General features: G+C 65.3%; 2 protein-coding genes across 2 annotated transcripts; both read right to left on the minus strand.

The window, feature by feature from the left end:
* Nucleotides 1-716: 716 nt before the first annotated feature.
* PEAK3 (PEAK family member 3) lies at nucleotides 717-5,098 on the minus strand. Its single transcript, XM_039247999.1, has 4 exons — nucleotides 5,015-5,098; nucleotides 4,402-4,484; nucleotides 3,392-3,933; nucleotides 717-2,172 (listed from the first exon to the last, which is right to left on the minus strand). The coding sequence occupies exons 2-4, from the start codon at nucleotides 4,481-4,483 to the stop codon at nucleotides 1,390-1,392; spliced, it is 1,407 nt and encodes a 468-aa protein (XP_039103930.1). The 5' UTR covers nucleotide 4,484; nucleotides 5,015-5,098; the 3' UTR covers nucleotides 717-1,389.
* Nucleotides 5,099-11,257: 6,159 nt separating this feature from the next.
* Nucleotides 11,258-13,049, minus strand: LINGO3 (leucine rich repeat and Ig domain containing 3). Its single transcript, XM_039247996.1, has one exon. It carries the CDS (start codon nucleotides 13,047-13,049, stop codon nucleotides 11,271-11,273), a length of 1,779 nt encoding a protein of 592 aa, XP_039103927.1. The 3' UTR covers nucleotides 11,258-11,270.
* Between the last annotated feature and the right edge of the window lie 6,135 nt (nucleotides 13,050-19,184).

Consider the following 19,184-nt stretch of genomic DNA (forward strand, 5'->3'; position numbering starts at 1 on the left):
GGAGAGCAACTGGAAAAGGGGAGCACCTTTTATGGAGCAGGCGAGGTACTTGGGGGGATTGGAGGGTCCCGGGGTGAGGAGGGATGTGCGGCTGAGGGTGGAGCTGCTCTTCAGAGGCGTGAAGGGACAGCTTGGCAACACTCCAGCGTGGGGGGTGTAACTGTGGACAAGGGGCTCAGGGTGCGGTGTTGAAGGATGAGGAGTCTGAAGCACAGGCACTGAGGGGAGAGTGATGCAGGGAAGAAACAACTTGGGCAAAGTCTGGAGGCCAGAAGGCTCCAGGGTGGCAGGAGGGGTTGGCCAAAGAGCTTGCGGAATGTTTGGAGGAGCCCCACTGTACTCTGAGGGTACTAGGGAGCCACGGGAGATGTTTGAGCAGGAGAGGGCCCTGCCATGATGGGGGAAGGAAAGCGAGGGGCCTGACTGGAGGCCCCAGGCAAGGGCAGTGGGACTCCTCGGGGCTTCTGTGTCCATTTTTCACGAGTGTAAACAGGTCCCTTCTCTTCCTTAGGTTCCCTGACGAGTCTTCTCTGCCAGGTTATTGCATCACCCTATGCTATTAATTAAACACCTACTGTGTGTTGAGGCTGGCCTCTCCCTCAGGGTGCTCCTGGCCTGGTGGGTGGTCAGGTGACCGGTGATGACATAAAGACTTCCAGGTGGGACAGGAGCTTTGGAAGGAGGGGGCGGGAGCAGAGTGAGGGGTGAGAGTGGACTCAGGAGGGGCAACTTTATTTAGAGGAGGTGACATTTGGACGGTCTGGCAGAGGGGACAGCCCAGCGAGAGGCTTGGTGGCTGGACAGGACTTAATTTCCCGGAGCGCCTGCGAGAGGGCCGGGGGACGTGCAGAGGGGGTGCTGGGCGGCGGGTGCAGAGGGGCGGCGGGGCAGGCGGGGCAGGCGAGTTCAGATTCCTCTGCGGTGGGCTTTGCCGGTGGTCTGGGGTCTCAGGCTCTGGGAGCTTTCCCTCCCCCCGAGACCCCAAGCCGTTCTTGACAAGGACGTTCACACACGTCCTCGGCACAAGGGGGTGCTCCAGGCCCAGAGACGCCTCTGCTACGCCGTCGCCGTCGGAGGGACAGTGGCCACCTTCTCACGAAGACAGTGACCATCAGACTCCAGCACTAGAGGGCGTCCTCACCTCTGCTGGAAGGCGGGCGGAGGGGACCCACACTCCCGCAGAGACGGTGGCCAGCGAGTGTCCACACCGGAGGAGGGCCGGGCCGGCCCGGCATCAGGGAGCTTCCGGAGGCCATGGCCGTCAGCCCCCTGCCTGCCTGGGGGATGACTCGGGCTCAAGTCTCCTGCATGGAGAGGAGGCGCCCACGTTCCCGCAGTGCCCCCTGGCCCTCACCCCCGGGACAGACAGGCACGGGGCCCCTGGAGGCGTCAGTCCCACAGCAGTGCCAGGGCGTGGCCCAGCGAGGCCTCGGTGGCCTCGGCCAGGTACTCGCAGTACAGCCAGTCCTCCAGGCCGGGCGCCTCGCCCCCGGAGGCGCGCTCGGCCAGGTGCAGGACCAGCCCCGCGCGGCGCACCTGCAGCCAGCGCCCCAGCGGCGCCCCCTGGCGGTGCAGCTCGGGCCCGGGCCCCCAGAGCAGCGCCTGCAGCGCGCCGCGCGTCTGGGCCGCCGACGGCCGGGCGCAGGCCAGCCGGGCCGCCAGGGCCTCCAGGCCGCCGGCCAAGGGCGTGGCCGAGGGCGCGGCGAGGCCGAGGAGCGTGCGGAGCAGGCGGCCCAGCTGAGGCGCGTGGGCGCACGGGGCGCCCGGGGGCTGCGGGCGGACGCGGCCGAAGTCGGCCAGCAGCAGGCGCGGGGGCCCGGCGGCCGCGCAGCCTCGGGGCGCCGCCAGCAGCAGGTTCTCGGGCCGCAGCTCCGCCAGGGCCGCGCCGCGCGCCTCCAGCTGCTCCAGGGCCGCGCTCAGCTGCAGCAGCAGCAGGGCCGCCACCCAGGCCAGCTCCGCCGGCCGCTTCCGCGTGCCCACCTCCGCCAGCCACTGGGTCAGCGTGCGCTCCGGCACCTCGGCCGCCAGCACCGCGGGGCCCGTCCAGGGCACGTCGGGCAGGGCGCCCTCGGGCACCGAGCCGCACAGCCCCTGAAGGTTGAAGTGCGGGGGCAGCGAGGCCTGCAGCTCCAGGCCCCACGGGCGAGGCTCCTCGGGTCCCGGCTTGGACACCTGGTGGGGGGAAGGGGCACCGTCAGGGCTTGGCCGCGGAGACCCCGCCCCGGGCGCCTCTACCTGCCCGCCCCGCCCCCACTGCGGCTTCCGGCGGCGGCGCGGGTGGGCTGCTTCCGGAAGCGGGAGTTAAAGGTGAATTGGGATGTTCATCGCCCAAGTGATTTTAGGGAGAGTTACGGGGAGGGGGGGGCGGTGTTTAGGGGTCAGAGTGTGCAGCCTGGGGCAGCGGCAGGGGTGGGCAGCCAGGGCTCCGGGGCAGGCCGCGCAGTAGAAATGCGACCGAGGCCACGGTATAATTAAAACTTTCCAGAAGCCGCATTTTAAAAAGCGATAAGAAATGTGAACGTAATGTTCACAGTGGTTTTTATTTAACCGGCTTTATCCAGAATGTTACCAGGCACCGGCCATCAATATAAAATCTACTAAGGAGGGGTTTTACAGTACAGTGATTTTTAGATACGAAGCCTTCCGAGACCTGGTGTATGGTTGATGCTCAGAGCACATCTCGGGGGGGACCGGCCCCATTTCAAGTGCTCATGAGTCACACATGGTCCGTGGCTGCAGACTGGACAGCACACAGCTCTTTCTAGAAGGTCAGGAGAGCATAAGCTCTGGGAATGACGTTCGAATTATTAATATTATTATTTTTAAACACACCCCAGGCCTTGTGAGATGCACCCAGGACCCCGCTGTGTCTCCTGAGCACACAGCCAGCCAGAACTTTCTCCCCTCAGCGCTTCCGTCTGCCAACATCACGGGCGCACTGGCACCTTTTGTCAGAGGGCTGAGGGTCCTTGGGGGTGTGGTTGAAGAGGAATTTTTCTTTCCCCCTGAGTGGTGGGTAAAAGACAGAAGCATCCTTAGGGCACATGTGACACGGACGGCCCCCGGGAGTCCGGGCTTCTCCCAACGCGCGGGCACAAAGGCAGCGCTCCGAACGCGTGGGCAGCTCCCGGCAAGGACTACTCAGTGCGGGGAAGGCCTTGGCTTTCTAGCGGCCGGGTTCACCCGAGACTGGGTGACAGTGCAGATTCCTAGGCTCCTGAGAGGCGCGGGGGTGGGGGCCGGAGGAGACCCCCATCGACTCGAACGTCGGGGGCCATGCTGGGTCACTCTTGTTGCACGCTTGGCAGCTGAGCCCACGCTGTGCGTGGCCTGGGTTGTTACGATGGAAAATGGGAAACTTCCGAGGGGGTGGCTTGGGGGCAGGGCTCACCTTGGCCGCCAGGAGGTGCCAGGCCCCATTGCTCATCCGCACCATGCGGTAGTAGAGGGCATCCCCACTCTCCACGTAGGGCGAGCTGTCCAGGAGGCGGAAGCCATGGCCGGGGTGGCAGGGGCCCGGGTGGCCCCCCAGGAGTCGGGCCTGGAGCCGGGCGTGCACGGTGCGGAGACCCTCCAGCTGCCGCGCCTCCAGGACCGCGTGCATGGCCTCGGGGCAGTTCAGGTCGTGCCCGGAGAGGCCAGGCCAGGCGTCGAAGGAGCTGAAGGCCGGCTCTGCGGGGGGACAGGCTGGCCGAGCGTTGCCGTCATCCGCCTGGCTCTCGTCCACACTGTGGGACCCCAGAAAGGCCCTCCGAGGCTGCCCTTTCGGAGCAGGGGTGTGGCTGGGGACCCCGTGGATGGGCAGCGACTGGGTCCTGGACAGGGTCTTCTTGGGCAGGGGTGGGGGCAGGGGATGTGGGTCAGCCAGGGGGGACCCAGATTTCCGGGGGGGCCGGCAGGCCTTGGAGGGCAGCAGGTGGGCGCGGACCTCACCTGGGGAAAGAGGGGGGAGCAGGGAAGGGGTGAGGCTTCACAGAGTCCAGGGCCCTGGGCACCTGACTCCGCCCATCAGCCACGACTGCCCCACCAGCATCCAGCTACCCCGTGCCCCGTGGGGGGTATGAGCACCACCTCAATTTACAGAGGAGGAAACTGAGGCTCAGAGGAGTAACAATCAGTGGCCGAGAAGTGTCCAGCCCGCAGCAGGTGGCCCTGTTTCCTGCGTGGCTCTGGCCAGATGAGCGCCTCTGGGAACTCCAACTTCCTCATTTTTACAAGTTGATCCCAGCCTTTTCTTAACGGAGGGTTTTATGAAAGATGTTGAAATAGCCACTGTAAGCGAGCTCAGCCGCCACCGGGCAGAGGGCTCCCTAAATGGTGATGAGAGAGGCTCAGCCCTTCAGCCGGGCCACCCGCCCCAGCCAGCCCATGTCCCCCCGGCGGGGCCCCAGCGTGGCTCACCAAGGTTGCTGTAGGTGGGCTGAGCCGAGCAGGTGGGGGCCTCACGTCCAGGCGTCTCTGTGGGCGGCTCGGGGCTGCTCATGCTGAAGGTCAGAGTTAGAGTTGGGGGCAGGCATGGGTGGCCCCATGCAGGGCGTCGGGGAGGACACGATGGCTGTGGGGGGGGGTGCAGGGACCCAGGTGACAGTGGGTCTTCTTTGGTCTTCTCGCCTGGCCTTGACCTGCTGTGTGGCTCTGCGAGGGTGTGTCACCCTCTCTGGACTCCTGTCCTCACAGGAGAGGCAGGAATGTCACCCATCAACTTTTCAGGGCAGGGGGAAGGACCCAGTGCCTCTGTGACATGGACAGAATAGAATGTCCAGCTTTGAGGGTGGGCCATGGGGGTGGGGGACAGCTGGTGGCAGAGGGTCAGCTGGTGGTAGACGGCAGTAGCTAGACACCCGCTTGGGGCTCCGTTTAGGAGCCCAGCCCCCCCGAACTCCCTCCAGCCATGCAGGGGCGAGCGACTGCCTCCCCTGCCCCCGCCCCTCCCCCCGGATTCCTGGTCACTGCAACCCCCGCAAGGTGCAGCTTCTGCCCCCTCCCCACCCAGCACCCCTCCAGGGGCCCCTACCTGCACGACTGGGGTGACGAGGGGCAGGGGATGGGCCCTGGGGACCGTCTCCCCGCAGCCGCCGCCCCGGCCTGCCAGGACAGTGTGCCCTACAGCCGCGGTGGCCCGGAAGCGCCGAGCAACTGTCAGACCGCAGGCTGGCGTGGGGGTGCGTCTGCACCACTTCCCCAGCCTGGCGCCCCGCCCGCCCCCCCCACACCTCCCCCAAAGGTGGGAAGGGCATTCCAGGCAGAGGGCGCTGCCTGGGCCTGGACCGGGAGGCGGGGCCTGAAGGGGGGGCCCAGGGCTGCAAGTGAGGGGGGGCGACAGGGGAAGGTCCGAGGGTCCGAGGGTCACAGCAGGGGCCCGGCAGCCAGAACCGTTAGGCTCCCCACACGGGAGGGCAAGGAACCCCGGCCACCCCTGGGCAGCGGGAAACGCCGGTCACTGCAATGGCCAACAGGGTGGCTCTTCTCTGCCTGCTTTCACTGCCCCTCGTGCAGGGCGTCTGAGACGTGCCCAGCACACCATCCCCCTGCCCGTCCCAGGACCCTCGGCTTCCTGCGCTCTGGGCAGGTGCAGCCACTCCATGGAGCCCAGCTCCGTTCTGACTTGCTGTGTGACGTTGGGCAAATCGCCACCCCTCTCTGTTCCAGAGAATAAAGGAGAGCGGTTCCCTTGTGCTGCCTCATGGCAGCCGCCAGCTGGATTCTTTAAAAAATGGAATGGGGGTGGGGGGTGCCTGGGTGGCTCAGTCGGTTAAGAGCTTGGAGCCTGCTTCAGATTCTGTGTCTCCCTCTGTCTGCCCCCTCCTCCCCCACTTGTGCTCCGTGTCTCTCTCCATCAAAAATAAATAAATATTAAAAATAAATTTTAATGGAATCTCACTCCCCACCCCCCGCCTTAACACATTTATCTAGAAAAGACTTTTGATATATAATCCCATACATGGAGAATCATGACTAGTGACAATGCAGGGGGAGCAGACAGTGTGGACCTGGAGCTGTGTTTGGGCTGGAGGCTCGCCCGACCTGCCCGGCTGGTGGGAAGGGTGTCCTGGCTCTGAGCCCAGCCTCTCCCCAGGGACTGGGGAGGCCGGGAAATCCCCACGGGTGCGAAGTTGAAGAGGCTTAGCCGCTTGGTTATACTTCATGCTGGATTTCTCTCTCTGCCCCCTCCTGTTGGCCTCAAGAGCAATGAGCACAGAGAGGGTGGGAATCCGTGCGGGGTCACACAGCTGGTCAAGGCCCGGTGACAGGTCCTCGGGTTGTTGCTGGGTGCCCCGTCCTCACCCACGGCCCTGGATGCGTGGAGCAGATAAAGCCGCTCCGTGAACATCTTCCCCGCGTGTCCTCTGCCACATTTGGGGCAAAACTGACCTGCTGACCCTGAGGCCCTTCCAGCTGGAGGTTCCGTGAGCTGCGATCTGGGTGGGTTTCAAAACCGGCGGCGGCGGGAGGCAGGGTGGGGGCTCCAGGGAATCTCAGGGCTAGATCCCTCAAACCGGGGCTGTCCCCGTGGGACCACAGCTGCTGCCCAGCGGCCTCCTCGCTGCCCGAGCCCCGATCGTGAGTTCTCGGCCGTCCTTCCCTTCATGAGACCCTGGGGGTCCCCAGCCAGGTCACGGCTCTGAGCCACGATGGTGGGGGGGGCATGTCACGCACTCCCCGCAGGCACAGAATTTAAGGTGATGCCAAAAAAACCCCACTCAGAGATCCAGAGAAATAACCTTTTAATGTAATATTGAGGAAGCCTCCCTGGCTAACGATGGCCACGGGCTGACTGGCTGTTTTCGTAAACGTTTTGTGAGCACCAGCGCAGACCCCGTGTTTATTTCACAGATGACTGTTGTGTTCACTGTGCACACGGGACACGAATGGACTTTGTGGGATGTTTTTCTTGAGGACTGTTCTAGGTGCCCCTTAAATTCCGTGCCCGAGGTGAGCGCTCACCCACCCCACCCTGGCCCTGGCCCTGCTGTGACAGCCGCGTGGCCAGGCCGGGGAGGGGGGGGGCGGGGCGATGGCCAGGCTGGGACAGTGGCGACGTCTCCCGGGGCTTCCCCGTCAGGACAGGGCAGGGTGAGGAGGAGGGATGCGGGGGATCCCCTGACGGCCCCAGGCTGGCCTCTCCTGGGAGTGCTCCCCGGGGCCCTCTGCGGGGGGGGGGGGCACAGGGCCCACGGACACCCGCTGAGCCCCACTGGACAACCCTCCCCACTGATGCTCAGGAATGGGGCCCACTTGCCTCGCTCACCACAAAAACTGGCCATCAGCCTGTGAGTCGTCCCAGGCCCGCCCCAGCCGGCCACCCCGCCTCCGTGTCAGGCCCTCTGGGGACCGTGAGGCCCGTCTTTCATCTGCCAAGAGGCATGAGTCTTGCCAAGGGCAGAGTCATGGCCCCCAAGGTGTCCCCGTCCGGTGTCCGCAGCCTGTGAACCTGTTATGTGTCACGATGGGGAAACTGAGGCTGCAGGTGCGTCTGAGGCTCTGCTGGTTAGATGCAGTGGGGGTGACCCTGGGTGCCCCGGGGGGGGCTCCAGCGTCCTCACGGGGTCCTCCCGAGAGAGAGGCGGAGAGACGGGCGGACCCCGCGCCACTGGCTGTGAGGGTGGAGGAGGGGCCGTGGGCCAAGGATGCGGCGCCTCCGGAAGCAGGAAAAGGGGGGAGACGGGGCTCCCTGGGGCCCCGGGGAAACTGGGCCGGGACTCATTTTACACTTTTGAGCTCCAGAACTGTCAGCTAATGAATCTTAGTTGTTTTAAGCCGCTAAGTTTGTTACGAGGAGCCACAGCTCAGGGTCTCCCCGGAGAGGGTGCCGGCAGAGGGAACTGCTCCTTCCTAGCTCCGCCCGGGAGGGGAAAGTGAGGCAGGGATATTCAGCGCCCCCGTCACCGGCCACGTGTGCTACCTGGACCCGTGTCCTATGTTTTGGGGGACCCCACAGACACCCTCTGAGGGGCCCCTCCTTGGTTTCCAGCCACCAACGGGTCGGGTCCTCTATCAGCTGGGCCTCGGCTGCCTCAGCAATGGGGGGCCCCTTGGCCACACCCCAGGAAAAAGGCGGGGTTCAGGAAATCCTGGGTCTTGGACCTGGTTCAAGGGGAAGGGAGGCTCCGAGGGAGGGTCGCGTGGCCCAGCACCCTCGACTCCCGGCTCCTGTGACACCAGGCAGGGAAGGGGCATCCAGAGCCCAGACACGTCCCCATCCTACCTCTGTGGGAAAGGACACTCCTTCCCCGCGTCAGATGGGGAAGCTGGGACCCGGACCGACTGACACTGAGTGGCATGTGAGAGGCTGTCCCCGGCCACCTCGGTCAGGTCAGAGTCGGCTGCCCACCCCGACTTGGCCCACCTCCTTCCAGAAAGAGCACGGGTGTTCGGGAGCCGTGAGTGTCCAGCTCTGACGGGGCTCTGGGCCCGAGCGTCCCCGCTCGGCAGGTGGGGGGTGGGGCTCCAGCCGCCTCGGCTCACGGTGCCCAGCTGGCTCGGTCGGAAGGGCCCGCGACTCTTGATTTCGGGGCTGTGGGTCTGAGCCCCACCTTGAGCATAGACATTTAAAATAATTCTAAAAAAAAAAAAAGCTGGCTTCTTTCTCCCCGAGGCCTCAGAAGCAGGGAAACTGCTGGGACCCCTCCACCCCCAGCGCCACCCCCCCCCCCACCCCAGGAGGAAGCGCCTGCTGTTTCTCTGGCCCTCCCTCCTTGCGCCTGTCTGTGAAGTGCGGTCATGATGGGACCCAGCGCCCAGATGTCACCTGCATGGCAGGAGCCGAGGAACAGCGTGCGGAACAGCGTGGGCACTCTTGAAGTGCCACCTGTAATGTCATCTCTGCAGGTCACTCTGAGGCTGGAACCTGACACCCCACCCCCGGGGGGGCCCCAGCAGCCATTCCTTCCTGCCCTCATTCCTCCCGTGAGAATTAAAAACAAAAAGCCCAAAAAAACCAAAAAACCCCTGAAGTCTGTTATTAAATCAGCTTCATTTTTATTGGATTCCAACCAAATACAGCAGGAGGGGGCAACGGGCTGGGGGGCTGGAGGCTGGGAGCTGGGGGGGTCTTGGTTCCTGTTGGGGTGGGGGGTGGGGGTCCTGAGGGAGTGGGAGATCCCTACTCGCTGACTTTCCGTCCAGTCCTGACGCCGCTGAGAGAACACGCCCCTCCCATCTTTGATGACGCTAAAGGCACTTGGATGTCATTTTGAGGGGCCCTTGGGGTTGTTATGGCAACCAAGGTTAGGAGGGTGTGAAGGGAGAAAACGAGTCGGTTCTGCCTACCTCGGTGGGGCGTGGGGTGGCAGGGCACCCCCTGGCCGTCACTACATCCGCCACGAGTGGGGCGTCCTGCCCCCCACCCCGCTGGCCGCCGCGGGAGAAGGACCAGGGCCTCCTGCCGTTTCCAGCCCCACGGCCCGTGTCCCCTCCCGAGTTTTGAGTCCTTTGCTCAAACCCCCAGTGTTGACCCAGCTTTCTCTCCAGCTCATCTCAGAAAGATCTTGAAGGATCCAGGATCCAAGTCATGGGCCGTCATGATCCATCCATGGGCCTGGCCTTTATATACGCAGCGCTGGATTTGGCCTCAGACCCATTTTACAGATGAGGACACTGGTAATCCAGGCGGCGCTCCGTCACCAGGTTCAACTACGCACCTGGGCAGGAAGAGGGCTCGTGTGGAGCCTTGCTGTAAGGTCCCTAACAAGACTGTCCTAGCCTCCCGGTGGGCGGCCAAGCTCCTTACTAGTCGAGGGGTCCCACATTTCCTGTGCCCCTTCCTCCAATGATGCCTGTCATCTGGCCCAGGGGGAGGGCGGGGGCAATAATCAGCCTGGGGAGAGGCAGGGTCACGGACAGACCCTGTCTGGTGTCTGAGTGTTTCTGTAAAACCTCAGCTCCTGTTGCTTACCCCCAGTGATGGGGAACTCGCCATCTGAAGAATAACGGGACAGTGACCTTGGGAAAGTTCTTCCTCAACCTGAGCTATAGTCTGCCCTTAGCTCCCTTCATCTTTCGTGCTAGCTCTGCCACAGAGTGTCAGAGACTGAGGAGTCTCGGCTCCTAACAGCCCGGTCCACACCCCTGCAGCCTGCCCTGGCCTCGTTGTCCATTGCTGCCCCTGTAATGCACTTAACGGGGACCCCAAGAACCTCCCACTCTCTGGCCTCACTCCCCACATGCGTGATGGGTCCCGGGGCCAGGCACAGTGGGGCCACCCTCCGGGCTCATCTGAGCCTGGCTCAAGGTATAGTGTAGACCCAGGATGGAAAGTCACTCCAGAAGCCATGCTCCTGAGCCAGGGGCCAGGGCAGCGGCCCCTCCTGTGTGGCGCCGGCACAGGAAGCAGGCGGCAGCTGTTGGGGTGGTGGAGGAAGCTAGGGAAATGGCTTCTCCTAGTGGGCAGCCCACCCTGCTGGGCCAGCGTGTCCGGTGGGCAGGGGCCTGGGGGCGGAGCCAGGGGCTAGCATGCCACGTGCTGGGCCCCGGGGGGGGGGGGGGGGGGGGCGGCATTTGCCGACTCAGCAAGACCTTCGTTCAGCCACCGAGATGCCCCCAAGACGGCCCAGTGATCAGGGGCTGGGTGTGAGCTGAGCATGCCCTGGCTGGCGGCTGACTGTTCCCAGCGTGGCCTGGGTACGTCCCAAGTGTGAGCTGTGTGTCTGGGGTGTGCTGTGTGTGTGTCAGCTGCGTGTGTCCTGAGTGTGCGTGGGGTGGTCCCAGGTGTGAGCTGCGCTCTCCCGAGAGCCCTGCGGGCCCTCGTGAGCTCAGCAGCGGGGGGCACCTGTTCAGGGTCAGGATCACCTGGGGAGGCGGTGAGAGCGCTCCCTCTTGGAGCTGGGTGTCCGGTTGTGTGTCCTTGGTGGGAACGCGCATGTGCTGCTGGATGCGGGGTGTGGCGTGGGGCATCCGGGTGGGACCCGCACGGGCTCTCACGTGCCTCCCCTGGGGGCTGGGCTGCCCTCCACGCGTCGGACCGTCTCCCCCCCGGGGTGTGAACTACCTGCTCTGGGGGAGCGGGGGGGCGAGGGGGGGGGGCCTCTGGAGACTCCCAACTCCCACCCCGCCCAGACCGGGGCCTCCGCAGGGGCAGGAAGACGGGGTGAAATCTTTAGAAAATGCTTTGCGAAACAATGCAAAGAGGTGCATCCTGATGAAAAAAGTCCTGCGGTCGGGTCTCTACAAAAAAAGGGGAAGTTCCGCCGGGCGGCGGCCGCGGGGGGGCGGCCCCTCCGGGAGATGCATAGGTGGTGGTCAGCCGGGCCCGCGTGGGGGCGGCGCGGCCCTCAGATCATCTTCATGGTGAACTTGCGCGCGCCCCCCGGGCCCGCGGCGGCGGCCGGCCCGTCCGCCTTGCGGAACGAGTATTCCACCGAGAAGTGGTTTTTGTGCTGCCCGCGGCCGCGGCTCCACACGAAGAGCAGCAGGAAGCAGAAGAGCACGACGCCCAGGAAGGTGATGCAGCCCATGGCGGTGGACACCAGGATGGTGGTGAGGTCCAGCGGGAAGCGCGCGGCCGCCTGCGTGTCGTTGCGGCCGTCGCCCGGCGTCCGGTTGGCGGCGGGCTCGGGCTGCACGGTCAGCGTGGCGAAGTAGGTGTCGTTGCCGCCCGCGTTGCTGGCCACGCACGTGTACGTGCCGCTGTCCTGCGCGCGCGCGCCGCGGATCTCCAGCGTGCCCCCCGGCAGCAGGCGCGCGCGCCCGGCGCCCGCCGCCGTCACGGCGCGGTGGCGCGGCGTCACCCAGGCCACGGTGGGCGCGGGCTCGCCCTCGGCGCGGCACTGGAAGCGCACGTCGTCGCCCGCGGCGGCCGTGACGCGCTGCAGCCGCCGCTCGCGGATCTTGGGCTTGCGGCACACGAAGTACTCGAAGAGCACCGAGTCGGGCAGGAGGCGCAGCGCGTCGCCGCGCACCTCGGCGGGGGTGGCGCAGGCCGGGAGCCGCCCGTCGAAGTTGAGGGTCTTCCGGCGCTGCACGATCCAGAGCAGGCGGCAGTCGCAGGCCAGCGGGTTCCCGTCCACGCGCAGCGTCTCCAGCGTGTTGACCGAGTGGAAGGTGCTCTCCTCCAGCGTGGACAGCAGGTTGTCCGAGAGGTTGAGCAGGCGGATCTGCCGCAGCCCCAGGAAGGCCTGCGGCTCCACCACGGCCAGCCGCGCGCCGGCCAGGTGCAGCTCGCGCAGGCGCACCAGGTCGCGGAAGGAGCCGCGCGGCAGCGTGCTGATGGGGTTGTGCGACAGGTTGAGGCAGGTGAGGTGCGCCTGGTGGCGGAGCGCGGCCGCGGGCACGGCGGAGATGTTGGTGTGCGTCACGGACAGCGAGGTCAGGTTGAGGCCCTGCAGGCTGCCGGCGGCCACCTCCTCCAGCAGCGGCCAGTCGTCGATCTCCAGGTGCAGCAGGCCGGGCAGCCTGCGGAAGTTCTGGTCCTCCAGGGCGGCGATGGCCAGGTGCCGCAGGCGCAGCGCGCCCAGGCCGCGCAGGTGGCCCAGCGACTCGCCCGGCAGCGCCGTGAGGTTGCAGCGCTCCAGGGTCAGCTCCTCCAGCGCCAGCAGCCCCGCGAAGGCGCGGCGCGAGATGAACACCAGGTGGTTGTCGCCCACCTCCAGGCGGCGGAGGCTGCGCAGGTCCTGGAAGGCGTCGTCCAGGAGGATGACCAGCTTGTTCTCGCTCAGGTCCAGCAGCGTGAGGCTGTGCAGGCGCGCGAAGACCCCGGGCGGGATGAGCTTGAGCAGGTTGCCGCGCAGGCGCAGGACGCGCAGGCGCGGCAGGTCGGCGAAGGCGCCCGGCTCCACGTGCGCGATCGCGTTCTCGCTCAGGTCCAGCTCCTCCAGCAGCGGCAGGGCGGCCAGGTCGCCGGGGCTGAGGCAGCGGATGCGGTTGCGGCTGAGCTCCAGCAGGCGCGTGTCGGCCGGGACGCCGTCGGGCACGGCGGTCAGCCGGCGGCGGGCGCAGGCCACGGCGCGCGTCTGCGCGGCGCACTCGCAGCGGGCGGGGCAGCCGGCGGCGGGGGGCGGCGCCGCGGGCAGGAGCAGCAGCTGCAGCCCCAGGACGCGCAGCCAGCCGGCCATGGTGCGAGCGCGGGCCTAGGGCCTCGCCACCATCCTCGCGGGCACCTGGGGGCGGGGGCAGCGTTAGCACGCGTTAGCACGCGTTAGCACACCCGCTGCCGGTGTGCACCCGGGAGACCCGGGCACAGGCCCCCCCGAGACCTGTGCTCCCGTCGTCCACAGCGGCCGAGAGGTGCAGACACCCCGAGTGTCCACCAGCAGACGAACGGATGAACAAAGCGGGGCCCATCCACACAGCGCACGGCCCTCGGCCGCGCGCAGCAGCGAGGCGCCCCCACCCGCCGCCCCGCGGACGGACCCGAACACACGCCGCTCAGGGAGGGAACCCGACACGGGAGGCCACGCGCGTGTGAGTCCACGTGCGTGACGCGTCCGGAACAGGCTCCTCCACGGGCGGGAAGGGGCTCTCGGGGGCGGGGGCTGGAGGGGGGTGGGGGGATGACAGCTGATGGGGACCGGGCTTCTTTTGTAGGATGATGGAATGTTCAGGATTTAGATGGTGCTGATGGTTGCATAGCTCTGTGAATATACTAAAACCCACTGAAATGTATACTTTAAAAATTTTTAAATGTTTGTTTTTAAGAGAGAGAGAGAGAGAGAGAGAATGTGAGCAGGGGAGGGGCAGAGAGAGGGAGACACAGAATCCGCAGCAGCAGCTCCGGGCTCCGAGCTGTCAGCACAGAGCCCGACGCGGGGCTCAAAGTCACGAACCTCCAGATCATGACCTGAGCCGAAGTCAGACACTTAACTGACTGAGCCCCCCACCCAGGCGCCCCTGAAATGGGTACTTTAAAAGGGCAAACTTTGTGTTATATGAATTTTACCTCAATAAAAAATATATATATAAAAGGAAACATTTATTGAACTGGAGAAGAACTTTATGAATATAGTGTAACATTTTGGGGTGCAGCCCCCCAAACATTTATTGAGTGCCTACTGTATACCAGTCTCCAAGCACACTGAAGAACAAGGCAGATGTAGTCCCCGCGCTGCTGGGGTTCACACCCACCCCCTGGGGCACAGGCGGTCTACACCCCCCGCCGGCCCCGCCCACCTCGCCCCTCCTCCGCTCCCTGTTCCCACGGGTGTCCACGGGTCCCACCAGCACGTGAAATTCCAGGTTAAAGCCCTGCCCGTTGCCTGTCTGCTCCCTATGGATCGTCACCTCCCCGAGGCACCTGAACTCGTCACTGTCGGCTTCTCAGAGCCTAGACTTGTGTGTGACGCGCACCACCTGCTTGATGGACCTCAGGGCTCCATCAACACAGGCGGCAAGGCCACAGGTCGCGCCCGAGGTGCTTGGAAAGGAAGAGCAGGTGACCCCGGTGGAAGGAGGCGCCGCTGGAAAGGTGACACGCAAGCAGAGACCCGGCAGGGGCCCGACTTGTGTCCCCCAAAAAGTCCTAAGTGGGCCTTGGCCCCCCAGTACCTGTGAAGGGGACCCTGTTCCACCGGGCGTGCCGTCACACGAGGGAAACTGGGACACACGCGCGGATGTGCACACGGAGCGGGGACGGAAGGGACGGGTCTGTAAGCCAAGGCTCGTGGGGAGTCGTCGAAAGCTGGACGGGGCGCAGACGACCCTCCCTCGGAGCCTTGGAGGGGACGGGGCCTGGCGCAGGGTGATTTCAGCCTCTCGGCCTCCAGAGCGGGGAGAGAATAGATTCTCGTTGTTTCAGGCCACTCCGATTGTGGGGTGTTGTTGCGAAGGCCACAGGAGGCTGATGCACACACGAAGGATGGTCAGGGGAGCGTCCGGGGCGCCTGGCGAAGGGAGGGCCAGGCTGGGGGGGCGGCCAGCGCAAAGGCCCCGAGGCAGAAGGAGTGAGTGAAGGTGCTGGGGGAGGGGGCCAGGTGGTGCGTGGGGTGCAGGGCGCCTGGGCCCCTGCTGGCCCCACCGCCCCTCACTCCTCCCCCCCACTCTTCTCGGCTGCAGCCCAGACCCTGGGGGTCAGGGTGGGGTGTGGGTGAGGAGGGTCCGGCCAGACGGCAGGGATGGCGGCCGCCCCATTAGCCGGTCAGCTGTTTTCGGCATCTTAGCAGCTGCGGCCCCCCAGGCTCCCCGCGCCCCCCGGGCCTGTTTCCGCACGGTACCCACAGGGAACCCCGCGTGTCGGGGCTCAGGCTACAGCTCCTTGTCTGCCCGGCGCCTCCTTCCTGGACCCTCTGGGGAGTTAACACACGCGGAGCCCTGAGTAACTGCCGCGTAAGGCCGGGGGGGACCCCTGTCACGGGGGTGGGGTGCAGTCTGTGCTTTGCCGGTGCTTCCCGCGAGGACCAGGGCGCGCTGGGGCAGGGCGGCCCTGCTCCGCCACGGGCCACGTGACGGCAGGGGGATTCGGACGCAGCCGCGCGGGAATGGGCTCCGTGACAGCGGATCGGAGGGAGCCCCGGACTGCGATCGCCGCCACCGCCGGGGGCTGGGGGGCGCAGCGCCGGGCCACCTGCACTTTGCGCGTCTGGCCTCCGGGACACACACAGCAACTTCCTACCGTTGTCAGCGGCCCCAACCGTGGCGATTTGTTCCGGGGCCGCGGGGCGCAGGCGCGAGACTTCAAGGAACCGCCGAGGATCCTTGAGGGAAACGCGGACTCCACGGACGGGGGTTTGATGCGTGTCACGTGAAACAGACAGGAACGGGGGCCACCCCACGTGCCCGCCAGCCGGGGACGACGTGAGCCGGGACCCCTGGGTGTGGGGGTCTAGGAGGCACGTAAGGACCCGCGAAGACCGCCGAGATGCGGTTAGACGGGGGTTAAAAACCCAGGTTGCCAGACAGTTACAGACGGCACAGACTGTTACAGACGCCTATTTACGGCGCAACCCAAGGACACGAAGCACCCGACCGGATCCTCGAGTTGGGCGGACGCAGGAACACGGTGCAGGCGCCCCCAAAGCGCCGGGGGACTCACTACCACACGGAGCAGCGCCGTGAGGAAAGGTCCGGCGTCCGGCCGTCCCGGTCCCGGGTGGCGACGGCAGGGAGGCTGCGGGAGGGCGCGACAGCAGCTGGTGTGCGCTCCCCTGCCGCTGTCCTGAATTCTGACCTGGGCGTTGCCGGGACCGAGTCGCTCCCCAAGGCAAACTTCCTTCGGAGGCTGTTTTTCTAGGTCATTCTCCCCGTGTTCTTGCCCTGAACGGCACACGGAGAGGCTGTGTCCCAGGAGGGGACAGGACAGCCAGACCGATGGTCCCCTGTCCCGCTGCCCAGCTCACAATTCTGGCGGCTTCCTACTGTTCCCCAGTCCCTGAGTGTGAGGGTGCCCCGGGCCCCTGTCCCAGCCTGTGTTGCTCCCTGTGGTCCAGGGTAGCTGTCCTCTCCCCCAGGGACTGGGGACAGGGCCTCTGGTTTGAGGGACTTGGGGCCTCTCTGGCTTTGCCCCAGTGAGGAAATGGGTGGTATGATTCAGCTCCTAAACGGATTCCTTGTGCAAGCAGAGCTGCCTGCTTTATTCTTTCTGCAGCAGAGAATTTCAGCTCTCTCGAGTATAACTGAGTCCTCCCTGAGGCCCCCAAGGCCCTGCATGATCTGCCCCGTCCCCTCCCCGTCCTTCCCTCCTCCGTCCCTCCCCTCGCTCACTCTGGTCCAGCCACACCGGTCTTCGTGCTGTCCCTCCAACACAACAGATGGGTCCTGCCTCAGGGCCTTTGCACATGATGTTCCCGCTGCCTGGAACACCTTCCCTGCACGGCTCTCTCCCCGACTTTGTTTGGGTCTCACCCCTAATGTCATTTCCCTGGTGACTCTCTGTACTACAGTCCCCATCCTGGTCTATTTTTTTAAGTAAGCGCTACACCCAACGTGGGGCTTGAACTCATGACCCTGCACCGACTGAGCCAGCCGGTGGCCCCATCCTGGTGTCTCCAAATGCTGTTCAAACCCTTGTTTATTGCTGGTCTCCCAGTAGCTGGACCCTGATCTTCATCATCATCGTCATCAACAACAGGGCAAACGCTTGTAGAACCTCTGCTCTGCGCCAGCCCCGGGGTCAGGCCTCCACCTGACCTTCCCACAACGACCACGTGGGGGGGGGGGACCGTGCTGTCACCCTCAACTCACAGACGGGAACATAGGCCCAAAGCAAATTAAGTCACCTGCTCAGGTCCACACAGCACACCAGAACCTCGGGTGTGCCGGCGTCGTCCAGCTGTAACTTGAAACACGGCTCTGCTTTTACTGGTCCTATTTTTAAAAAATTATTTAACTGAACACAGATGACATATAACGTTGCATTAGTTTTGGGGATGTTTGTTTTATTTGAGTAGTGAGCGCAACGCCAGACCTGGTTTCGTCACCACCTCCGGAGGTACCGTTTCCCGTCATTCAGTGCTTCGGTTCACCAGTCAGTTGACAAACACGTCCCCGCTCCACCCCTCCTCCTGCAAAGCTGGGATCGTGGCAACCCCCACCCCCAGCCAATCCGTCGTCAGCCCCACCGCTGGGTCTCCTGCCCTTGCAGGGAGCCCGGCTCACACCTGAGCATCGACAGCCGTCCTCTGGGGCCTCAGCGTTCCCACCTGCACGATGACACCGGGGGGGACGTGGGAGGGTCGGATGACAGCCGTCACCACTGAGGGGTGACGTCATTCTCGGGGGGGGGCTGCCCCAGGCACTGCGGGGTGTTGAGCTGCGTCCCGGCCCCCACCCACTCGATGCCAGCAGCACCGCCAGTCATGACAGCCACAGATGTCCCCAGACAGGGAGGCCGGGGCGCCGCAGGTGACAGCCCCGTCTATGGATGCACGGCGCACGGCAGGCGCTTGACGTCCCAGGAGGAAACAAGCTGATCACCAGCCTGGGTTCCAGAGGCCCAGAGAGGCCAAGCCACCTGCCCAGGGCCACAGAGCAGGTGACAGGCAGATGCAAGACTTGAACCCAGGACTCCACACCCTGCTCTCCACGGCTCTCCCAGGGTCAGGGGACCAGTGTCCTCCACAGAGCTATGACTTCCGTCAGCTCCGCAGACCCAGGAGCCCGCCCTGAGCGAGCTGCGCAGGACTGTGGGGCCCCCGGGACCACAGCCCCTCCTCCCGCACCACACAGAGCTCTGGGGTTGGCAAGCGCGGGGAGCCGGGTACGAGGGCAGACACACATCTGTGTCCAGATGACTGCTGTGCCCGGGGCAGCCCCACCCCTGCAGAACCAGGGCTCAGCCACCCCGTTTTCCAGTGGGGCAGGCGGGCACCTCGGGGCTGGTGGCCAGAACCCCCCACCCTGCTTCCCACCGAGATGCAAATCCCTCAGGGGAGCCGCCTGGCGCCCAGGTGACTGGTGTTGCAAGGACAGTGTGTCCTGCGGTGACCAGGCCCCCTGCAGGGTGGCTGCGGTCGCCAAGGATGGGGGGGGTCCAGGCGTGGAGACACCTGCTCCCCAGTCACACTGTGTCGGTTTCTCCTCCTGAAACCTGCGGTGCCAGGCCCTCCCTGTGCCAGGCCCTCCCTGGCACTGGGCCTTCGTGGGTGCATGTGTCCCACCTCCAGTTTTTAATTCAGTGTCTTCGAGTTCGTTCACAGGGTCATGCAACCCTCACCTCTCCCCAATTCCAGAACATTCCATCTCCCTGGGAGGGGCCTGGGGGTGGCAGCTGGGGCTGGCCGGGGCCTTGATGCCCGCGAGGCGCTGGGACCCGGGTGCGAGGGTGGCGCGCAGCCGCGAGGGCACTGAGCAAGGGGACAAGGAATCTGCCTTCTGCCCCCGTCACCGCGAATCACCCGCCTGGACAAGGGCGTCACGGGCGCCGGGACCACACGCCTCCTCTCCACCCACAAGGCGCACAGAGCCGGGCGCCCTGGGCCCAGTCCTCTCCGTGCACACGGCGCAGCGTCAGCGACCCCGGCGCAGGGCGGGAACTCGGGGGCCGTCCGCCCCGCCCCCACCGCCTCGGGCAGACACGTCGTGCCCTGAGCCTCGCGGTCCCTTCTGCACAAGGGCCTCACGGGTCCCTCACTGCAGCCTCTGCCCCCACTGCCAGGAGGGCAAATGGGGAGTCGGCCGAGAAGGATCCTTCTCCCGGGGGTGCCGGCTGGGGTCAGGGGCCCTGAGTCCTACCCCCTGTTCTGCTCTGGCCAGGGCTTGCCTCCTTCGCTCCCTCACCCACTCAGCAGCCGTTTCCCGGGCGCCTGCGGGGCGCCTGC

The sequence above is a fragment of the Hyaena hyaena genome, unplaced genomic scaffold (assembly GCF_003009895.1).
Source record: "Hyaena hyaena isolate Hyena2069 unplaced genomic scaffold, ASM300989v1 scaffold_302, whole genome shotgun sequence".
Classification (NCBI taxonomy): Eukaryota; Metazoa; Chordata; class Mammalia; order Carnivora; family Hyaenidae; genus Hyaena; species Hyaena hyaena.